This window comes from Pungitius pungitius, chromosome 10 (assembly GCF_949316345.1).
Source record: "Pungitius pungitius chromosome 10, fPunPun2.1, whole genome shotgun sequence".
In the NCBI taxonomy this organism is placed as follows: Eukaryota; Metazoa; Chordata; class Actinopteri; order Perciformes; family Gasterosteidae; genus Pungitius; species Pungitius pungitius.
Window position 1 is genome coordinate 5,637,447 of NC_084909.1, and position 10,080 is coordinate 5,647,526.

The 10,080-nt window shown below is 45.0% G+C and overlaps 1 protein-coding gene across 1 annotated transcript; it reads left to right on the forward strand.

The window, feature by feature from the left end:
• The first annotated feature begins 5,583 nt into the window (after positions 1–5,583).
• On the forward strand, positions 5,584–9,246 carry pcdh8 (protocadherin 8). The gene is made up of 4 exons (XM_037488756.2): positions 5,584–8,149; positions 8,279–8,349; positions 8,586–8,719; positions 8,827–9,246. The coding sequence occupies exons 1-4, from the start codon at positions 5,795–5,797 to the stop codon at positions 9,174–9,176; spliced, it is 2,910 nt and encodes a 969-aa protein (XP_037344653.2). The 5' UTR covers positions 5,584–5,794; the 3' UTR covers positions 9,177–9,246.
• The last annotated feature ends 834 nt before the right edge of the window (positions 9,247–10,080 follow it).

A 10,080-nucleotide genomic window follows, 5' to 3' on the forward strand; every position in this document is an offset into this window, starting at 1 on the left:
CACTCATGCATAATGAAGTACAGCTATAGCAACTGTTGTTCGGAGCGTTCTCAGGCAGCGAGCATTAGTTACACAGCGGGGAATGGTTGGAGTTGAGTAGGGGCAGAGGAACCTCAGCCAAACATGATTTGTCTCTGAATACTAATGACTCTTTTGATCTGCCTCGGCTTTTAGGAGATTTAAACAACAAAATCTGTCTGTACAGATTTCTTAATAGACTCCAAACACCAAAGAAATCCTAGAAACGTGTTTACACGGAGTACATATTAATGTGGTGAATTTGTTTGAAACATGTCGGATCCACAGAGACTGTAATACAGGGAAACCTTGTATTATTCATGCTTGGCCCTAATAGACTAATTATTTTATCATAAAATAGTAAGGCAGTTTTATGATTTTCTTATGTTATGCATTTATTTCCATAATTGATCTTTGTTTTACAAATGTATCTTTTTAGTTTCTCCTTATTTGTCCTAAATTTAGAAGCTGTGCAAAATATATTTCATCCCTGCTGAAATGATCTGAAGGCATTCATTACAGAGCTGAGGTGTAGAAAAGGAAACTAAAAGGAAGACAAAAACAATTAAACCTGATAGCATAAAAGCCACGAGTACCTTTTATGGGCATTGTGTGACAGAATGTGAAGTGCGATTAGGGACAGTATGTTAAACATTTGGCCTGTTGTAATCAGTTGGAGAGCTGTGGGGATGAGCTGTGGGTGGCGGGGGGGGGTTGGGGGTTATCTGTGCCTGTAGCGCCGCAGGAGGTGCCAAGAGCAATGGAGACCACTAGCCAGTCTGAGCATTTGGCACCTCCACAGCTGCTGCTCACATTCTTGCACCCACTCGTCTCACCAAAAAGCCAATACCAGGGCCCAGATAATCTTGTTTTATCTGCCTTTCAGACAGCACAAATGGCTGAGATTAAGCCCTCCACATGACCCCCACGGCCAGAGCAGTGACATGTATACCCCCAGTTTATTGGAGCACCTGAGGTTAAAGTGAGATGAGGAAATTGATAAGGGCCTGGAAATGGCTTGATGAGTTTCCAGACTTAACGAATAGTCTTTGGCAATCTTAACTTAATAAACACTCTGAAATGAGGTTGCATTGTTATTGAAAAAAGCCTATTCAGGTACTTAGGCTTATGTATGAGATTCCTGGTAATAGAATGTTTACAGATGTTAACCCCTCATTCTACAAACTAAGATACACGCAGACCTAGAAGTGTCATTTTTGTTATATCTCAAAGGAAATTTAAGCTACTTTGTCTTTTTATTCGCAATTACTTTTCGGTTACTATAAATTTCTGCTTTTTTAAATCATAACTGTAAATACCTACTAATCAGGGTCTTGGTGGATCCCATGTCAAAAGCACAACTGCAGCCTATTATTTTTTTGTTGAGGGAATATAACAGAATGGACAGAAATATTGCTATTGGTCCTGATGAAGAACTGGTGCACTCTCTTTGAAGGAAACCAACTCTGATTTCATCTTACGCCCTCCCTATTTTGTTTTTACTCAAGGTGAAAATGGACTGTAACGTCCCTAAAACAATACCACCCACCCTTTCAGATTACAATAATTGTAAAGAAAACAAATTCCTGAATTTCCAGATTATTTGATCTGCGGGAAATGCAGCATCTACAACTGTGTCAACAGCATTTTGTTTTCCTAAGATAAGATAAGATATTCCTTCATTAGTCCCACAATGGGAGAATTCACAGGATCGCAGCGTATATATATATATATACACAAATATATGTAAATGTATTTATATGCACACATATATGTAAATGTGTATTGTATGTATGTATGTATTTGAGCTCCATACATGGCAATGGAAATTATTCTCATTTGTGTTTTTATTCTGTTTCAGCTTGTTTGTGCATCAGGCTTTGTTACCTGTATATGGCCCCCTGTATATGTAGGACACATCATTTGATGGATTTTGGTCATTTTGACTAATTGCTCATCCACCAAAAACATTTCTAGAAAGTATTTCCAAAAAATCGTTTCATCCTAAATACAGGGAACCTTAAAACAAGGGAGATTAAAAAAAAGAACCAGGCTTACGATTTACCAGCAGTGGGTGACATGGGCCATTATAAAAGCTGGGCTTTTGAGACATTTGTTACCGGTGGGATATGCCAGCATTACTGCTCCCGGTCCCACAGATGCCTTTTACTGCCTTCTTACCTGGTGGCATTCGAGGGGGAAATCCTTCAAATGGCCCCAATATGAAGCTCAAGGAATGGGGCCCATTTGACTGATATTCTACCGTCATTGTCTTTACTATAATATTGACAGCCAAGGCAAATTTTAACAATTGTTTTAACATTAATCAAAATCACCTCAGTCGGAGAACAGATGGCCGAACCCAGGGATCTGCAGTAAGGCTCTTACTGTCACCACACGCGTCTTAATTACCTGACTTAAGTTCCAAACAAGTATCACTCCTGTGCTAAACGTCCTTTGTTTGAGGTTTAGACTCTGGTGACCTTATAGTGATGTCATGTATACTGAGGCATTTGGCTCAAACCCAATGTAGGATACAGAAAGAAAATCACAACCGCACAAGTTAACCCATGTGTAGCTGCTCTTTTAATCATTATGTCTTTTCTTTCATTTAAGGCCCGCAATGTTTTTATCCGTGGCTGCTCAGTTGTTGCCTTGAACTCGTTGCACCACCAAGTGTTAAGTGCTCGATGAGATTAAAAGCATAATCCTCTTAGTGGCAAACAACTAATTTGGCTAATAATTCTGCTTTATTTTCTGACTCCTCAGAGCCACAAAATCCTGGATTTCAACACCCTGCCAGCATGGGACGGTTGTGGTGAAGGCTTTGTGTGTCTAGGGATGGTAGAAAAGTATCTTAAATCTGACCCCCCCCCCCCCCCCCCTTCCCCGTCCTTGCTGAATGTTTGTGTGTTTGGCACAATCTCTTTTAAATAAAATAGGGTTAGAGAGCGGAAAAAAATACCCACAAAGGGAGAAGCAACACGTGTTGTTTACACTTAACAACGGAATAATTTTCTCCTTCAATGTTGAGAACCACATGTAAGGATGCAATGCTGTTGCACCTCCGAGATTAAGGATGTTTCATTGTACTATCCTGCTTAGCGTGTAAGCCAGAATAGCTTTAGAATTTATTGATTTGTGGGATAATACACACTTCAGTATCGGTGGGAAAAAAAATAACACGGTAGATGTCGTGGGGATTAGAAGAAAAAAAACTTTGGGTATTTCTGCTGTCTTGGGATGCAACTGAAGCAGCAGTTCAATAGAAAAAAACACAGCAGCCCTTGTCATAAAGCAAAGTGAATTGAATGCTAAATGCCCTGTTGTGATTATTTCATGTGACGTCATAGATTTGACTTAGCGAACGCCGTGTGCCAGCATAATCGTGCTTGCCACCAGAAAACCTCTGGCCAAACATCAAGGGTTGACTTGGTTCTTAGATTTGCGGTGTGGGACATGGAATTTGAGTGTGACATGTTCAAAGCCTCCGCTCTTTTGCGTAGACGGCTGCTCAGATTTGCGGTAAGTGGGTTCTCTGTGGCTGTCTGAGTGACCTGGTGAGGGGGTCCGTAGAGCTGAAGAAAGCTGAAGAAGCAGGTTCGGTTGACCGAGGGGTTTCCTGAAGGGGGAAGTGAAAGAGAAAATAAACAACACAATTTTTTTTTTAAATTAGAAAAATGAATCAATTAAAAAGAGGCGAGGAGTAAGGCAAATTCATTTAATTAGGGGTTTCCTGAAGGGGAAGCCCTGTCCCAGGAGGCCCAAAGGACTTCGGGTTGGATGGAGCGTGTAGATTGAGAGGAGAATTGCTTCAGTGCCAGCAGTAATGCGAGCGCTGGGGTGCAGAGGGAGCTGAACCGAAAGGCGAAGCTATTGATTTACCAGTCAATCTAAATTCCAACCCTCATCTGGGTGGTTATGGTTATGAGCTTTGGGTGGTGACAGAAAGAATGAGCGCGGCCGCAGTGAGTTTCCTCTGCAGTTTGGCAGGGCTGACTCTTACAGATACGGGGGGTGAGCAGCTCAGATATCCTTGGAGCTCGGAGTAGAGCGGTTCCAGCATGTGATCTGTCAGATTGCCTTTGGACGTTTTCCAGGTCTGTCCAATCTGTAGGAGACTTTAGGGTGGACACAGAACCCCCCCCTGAGACATCTTATCTCTCATCTGGCCTGCGATCCTCGTGGAGAAGATGAAAAAGTTTGCCGGGGGAGGGGGGGGGGGGAATATGGACCAGCTTCCTCTGCCTGTTGTCGCTGCCCCCCGCCACTGGATGGGCATCAAAAAATGGATGGACATTTGGTATAAATGCCCAAGTTGAGATGAAACTGTGGCAGGACAGAGCTACAACGACACCTGTGGCTGACACTGCATCACGCAGTATTTCTCTGGTCCCTGAGGCTGCCGTGTGCTTTTTCACACCTCCCTGTGCCCTCTTGGGGGCTCAGACAGCCTTAACCCAAACTTTTGTGAGGTGTCGAGAGTCCTTTGAAGGCCCATAGACGCCTTTTAATCAGCAAAAGCTAATTACCCATATGGTTGACAAAGGTCTGGTTGACTCATGCTCTTTTGTTATCACTATGGGAGTTGTTGCTGGGGAGTGTGTGTGCAGGAGTGTGTTTGAGGTGGGAGGGGAATCGTTTATTGCAGTTCACGCAGACTTCTTTGTTCTTCTGATTTCCAAGGCTCTTGTCTTATAACTTGTGTTTAAAGGGGTACAATAATTAGTGCATTTGAGTGTTTATTACAATAGATGGTCTTGATGACGCATTGTTTTCCTCTAACTTGGAGCTACACTGATATTCTATGTCTCATTAACAGTGTGGGTGAACTGAACACTAATCATTTAACAGTTTTCTGAGTTTGTTAGTTTCCTTTAATGCATAATACTTAAATTCCTCCTCCGCTACGAATGAGATGTGTTATTGGGGGCACATGAAAAAGAGTTCTCCTTTTCCTTTATCATGTAAATCATTGAAGACCAATATTTGCATGAATAGGTATTTTGAGAATGAAATAAAAAATTCATGGGTCCATTATTTGGGTTTTGTTGCAGCTAAATAAGGCTTTTTTGATGAGACTCAGTGAATACAAATAATGAATGTCATTAGGTTCCAGGAGGCTTATTTTTCTAAAATATATTCTCGGAAATATATTTAGCCATTGACAGCAATAGTCATAAGTAGTTGACTGCAAGTTAAATAATACAGTAAATTCTGGATGGTTACTTGAAAGTGACATTTTTTTCGCATTCCTTAAATGTGTAAGAACATTTAAGGTACCAATTGTGAACATGATATGTGGTTATTTCCCCTCTATCTTTTTGTTCTTATTCCTCCACAGGCCCTACACAATGTTCTCTAACTATTAGTCACAACAAATCAATCCTTTCAGGCTTCCGCTGATGACACCGTAGTCCCATTAAAGTCCCCTAATTGATTAAATCAGTTAATGAATTGCCATGTGCAGATTTATTTAAGTCACACTGATTTATCAGACAGCTTAAAGCCACACAATGAGTTCATCTGACAAACCATTTGCTTCCACAAAAGTGATCACCAGTTTGCTGCAGAGCCAAACGTGCCCCTGTTGGTGCACGGACCTCTGGAAGGCCATTGGTCGATGGGGCAGCACATTTGCATATACCGGGGCTTAAAGTCCCACAGCAAAGTCAGAGTTAAACACAGTTGTGATTCGACCCAACATTGCCCAGTTGCCGTATCGTTCGCATCATTTATGATTGATTATTTTTGCAGCCCTTTGTAACCCTCAAACATGGGATTTCGCACGATGGCAGGGATTGGGCTGTGCGCGGTGCTCTCTTTATTTGTATACTCTGCTCAGTGTACAACTACGAGGTATTTCACCTACGAAGAGGACGCACCCGGAACGGAGATAGGCAATCTGTCCCGAGATTTAAAGATTGATCCAGCTGATGACCCCGAGACGTCGTTCCGCTTCATGCAAGAGAACAACTCCTCAGTTATTGACATGAGGGAGATTGACGGACTTCTGAGTGTGTCGGAAATAATCGACAGAGAGCAGCTGTGCCCCAGGTCCCCGCGCTGCTTCGTCGCCTTCGACGTCGTGGCCTTCTCCAAAGAAAAGTTTCAACTCATCCACGTGGAAGTGGAGGTAAAAGACATCAACGACCACTCTCCTCGTTTCCTGCGCAACGAGACCCACCTGGAGATAGTGGAGAACGTCCCGCTGGACTCCAGGTTCCCGCTGCAGGTTGCGCTCGACCAGGACGTCGGGGAGAACTACATTCAGAGCTACAACATCTCCGCCTCCAACCACTTCGCCGTCGAGGTGCGCCATCGCGACGATGGGGTGAAGTTTGCAGAGCTGGTGCTGGTGAGGGAGCTCGACAGGGAAGTGGAGGACCGCTTCACGATCGAGGTCACGGCTACCGACGGAGGAGTGCCGGCCAAGTCCGGCTCAATGCTCGTGCACGTCAGCGTGCTGGACTTTAACGACAACAGCCCGACCTTTGAACACAGCTCCCTGAAGGTTGAACTCAACGAAGACGCCCCGGTGGGTCACAGAGTCCTGAAAGTGCACGCGTTTGACCCCGACGACGGGGTCAACGGCGAAGTGACGTACGCGTTCGCCGACGGGCTCCCGGCAGAAGTTGGTCGCCTCTTCCACGTTGACCCTTACTCCGGCGACGTGACCCTGAAGGCGCTGGTGGATTTTGAGAAAAGGAGGTCGTACGAGCTGTACGTCGAAGCCTCGGATCTGGGCACAAACTCCGTCCCATCCAGCTGCAGGATCGTGGTGGACGTCGTGGATGTGAACGACAACGCCCCCGAAATCAGCATCAAGCCAATGACTTCCAGCAGTGATGGAGTTGCCTACATCACAGAAGCTGCGGCCGCGGAGAGCTTTGTGGCTCTGATCAGCACCTCGGACAGAGACTCCGGCTCCAACGGGTACGTGCGCATCAGCCTGCTCGGGCACGAGCATTTCACCCTACAGCAGGCATACGGGGACTCCTTCATGATTATTACCAGCACTACTTTAGACAGAGAGAAAATCCCAGAGTACAATTTGACTGTGATTGCGGAGGACGTGGGGAGCCCGCCATTCAAAACCGTCAGGCAGTACACCATCCGCGTGACAGACGAGAACGACAACCCCCCCCTCTTCAGCAAGTCCCTCTTCGAAGTTTCAGTCCTTGAAAACAACATCCCGGGTTCGTATGTGACCACTGTGGTCGCTCGCGATCCCGATGTGGGAAAGAACGCCAAAGTGTCTTACAAACTCATAGATTCAGAGTTGCCAGGAGGATCCCCGTTGTCCACTTATGTGTCTGTGGATTCAGTCTCGGGGTCGTTGTACACTTTGAGGTCTTTTGATCATGAGACTCTTCAGCAGATTGAGCTGGTCATCCAAGCCGAAGACAGAGGCTCCCCCCCTCTCTCAAGCACGTCAACAATCAGAATCAAAGTTGTGGATCTGAATGACAATTATCCATACTTCACCTTCCCCGTCCTTGTGAACGACTCTGCGGACATCCCCCTGCCTTTTAATGCGCCCGCCGGGTATCTTGCGCTCCGCGTCTCGGCTGAAGACGAGGACGAGGGAGTGAATGGCGAGCTCTACTACGAAATTGTTCAAGGTGACCCGCGGCTCTTCGCGATGAACAAAGACACGGGAGAAATTGCTTTGAAGCAGTGGCTGACATCTGAAATGGGGGACGTGCTGGAAATGAGAATCGCCGTGAGTGACGGCGGCAGATCCCCGCTGGGCAGCAGTGCCACCATTAGGTTCGTTGTCTCAGACACGCAGCCCTCCGAAGACCAAGTCGTGGTGGTGCTGCGGTCAGGCGACGAAGGAGGCTCCGGCTTGGATGGCTCGCTAATTGTCATTGTTATGCTCAGTGGGGGCTGCGCGTTGCTGCTGATCGCCATAACGGCCGTGGTCGTGACATGCAAGCTCAGCCGCGGGGGGAGAAGCCGTGGCTCCAAGAGAGAAGTGTGTCACGGCCTGTTCGACAGGAGGCCCAGCGGCCCAGCGGAACCGAACATATACACCGGGCAACGGGGCTTCTTCCACGAGAGGACCTCCTCGTCCCTGGAGGATTCCTGCCTGTATGGGGAGAGGAGTGGGGACTCAGAGAAAAAGGTGAGTGTTTTTTATTTTTTATTTAGATCTCTTATTTTTATATGCATATGATGTTCCAAAGTAATGCCTTGATCTTTGTGCCAGAAATGGAAACTGAGCTCTCTGCTGTCATTCTGTTTGTTCTCTTAGATGTTCCTACCCTCCAAGCCTTTCCAGCCAACATCTGTGTGGCAAGGTGACAAATACTGCTTGCAAGTGAGGTAAGAAAACTAAATGTAATTTCCTTTCTCAGATAGGCTTTATTCACAATCAAATCTGGCTGAACACGGGGTACTTAACATGCACCACGCATGCATTTCATTGCTCGTGGCCTTGCTGTGGAATGAGGTTAGATGGGAAGGACAGAGACAGGCTTTGCATGTGAGAAAATACATCAATAATCAAGCTAATGTGGTGCAGTGGTGGCTCATACTGTACTTGTTGATTGTATTTGCAGCGGTATCGGCATCAGCGACCAGCTGAGCGTAAAGGACAGCGGCAAAGGGGACAGTGACTTCAATGACAGCGACTCTGACTTCAGTGGCGACGGCGGCAAAAAGAACTTCAGCACTTTCCAGCCGAGGATTAAGTGTAAGTATTCAGCACTCTAAATTCGACGTTAAACATAGAAATTCACCAGAATAAATGTGCCGCTCCCAAAAAATTCTCATCCTTACTCTTCCGTCTCTGTATTTCAGGTTCATCCAGCACTGCCAACAGCTTTTCTGGGGATTGCCAAAGCACGTACTGGTCAGCACCGCAGCAGAGCGTCACAGGCCCCACAGACAGCGCATATACCGTAGGATATGCCCCAGTGCCCGTCTTCAACCATCCTCACGGCTACCCTCACCTTTGGAAGGACTCTTGCTATGGCACAAATCTCCCAAAAGCGAGGAGCAGCATGCAGACCTTCTCAAAGACGGGGACCCTCCCATCTTACTTTCCCCAGCAGCAGCGTGAGGGGTGTGGTGGGGGGGCTGGAATCTACAACCACAGTCCAGCTATAGTCACAGTGGCCACGGCATCAGAGGTGGCCACTATCTTTTAAAATCTGTGTTGATAAGGTATGTGAGATGTAGTATACCTTGACCATGTAAATATTTGTGAAATCTGGTTGTGGCGATTAAGTTGACAAGTGTAAATATTTTTCTTTTATTAGATTATTATAACATGTATTGAGTTTATTCCTGTTACATTATTTTATTATATTGTATTATTCACACAATGTGTTTCTTTGCCAAATAAAAATATGATTGAAATCATGAAAAAGTTAAACAATTTTCTGACGATTTACTAATAAGTGACATCAAACACTGAGAATATTTAACTGTGAATTCTTGCATTTTGAAGATTTGACATTATTCCCTTGCTAGTTGGAACTCCAGTCGGAATTTGTTAACAAGTAAAATTCTCCCTCCAGTTTGAATCTACATGATCAAAACTCCAGTCAGTGATCATCAGATGTAAAATTTCAAGCTGTTGCATTACCTGGGAGACTGCCTTTGAAGACTCCTAGGTTGCTGGTTGAGTTTTCTTGCATGCAAATGAGAGAGTAAAGTCGATACTCCGGTGGAAAATAAAGTACAAAACCACTTTTCTACAAAATGATGCTGGGTGCTGTCACACCTGCTTCAACTCTTCTAAATAACCACCATCCCCGTGCACAACACGTGCAGCGTGTATTGGGATGGTTGACAAATGTCTGACAGTGTTTTTGCTTTGTTCAGGGGCAAATCTTTAGCTATTTTGTATTGACTTATCTGTAAAATGGAACATCATATACATTTGATGAAATACAGTTCCCTCCTGCATTTCTTTTTATGAACACTGACATTAATGAAGGCACTCATTCACTTAGCTTTACTGTCCTATTTGCAGAATAGGACACTTTTATCAAGTTCAATACAACCACGGGTATGTAGGGCAAGTGCAAACTGTGCCTGGTCCTTAAT

Coding starts and splice junctions, on each gene's coding strand:
- pcdh8 (XM_037488756.2), top strand. CDS start 5,795: ATGGGATTTCGCACGATGGCAGGGATTGGGCTGTGCGCGGTGCTCTCT. Junction 8,150..8,278: donor GTGGGGACTCAGAGAAAAAG/GTGAGTGTTTTT, acceptor TTGTTCTCTTAG/ATGTTCCTACCCTCCAAGCC. Junction 8,350..8,585: donor AAATACTGCTTGCAAGTGAG/GTAAGAAAACTA, acceptor TTGTATTTGCAG/CGGTATCGGCATCAGCGACC.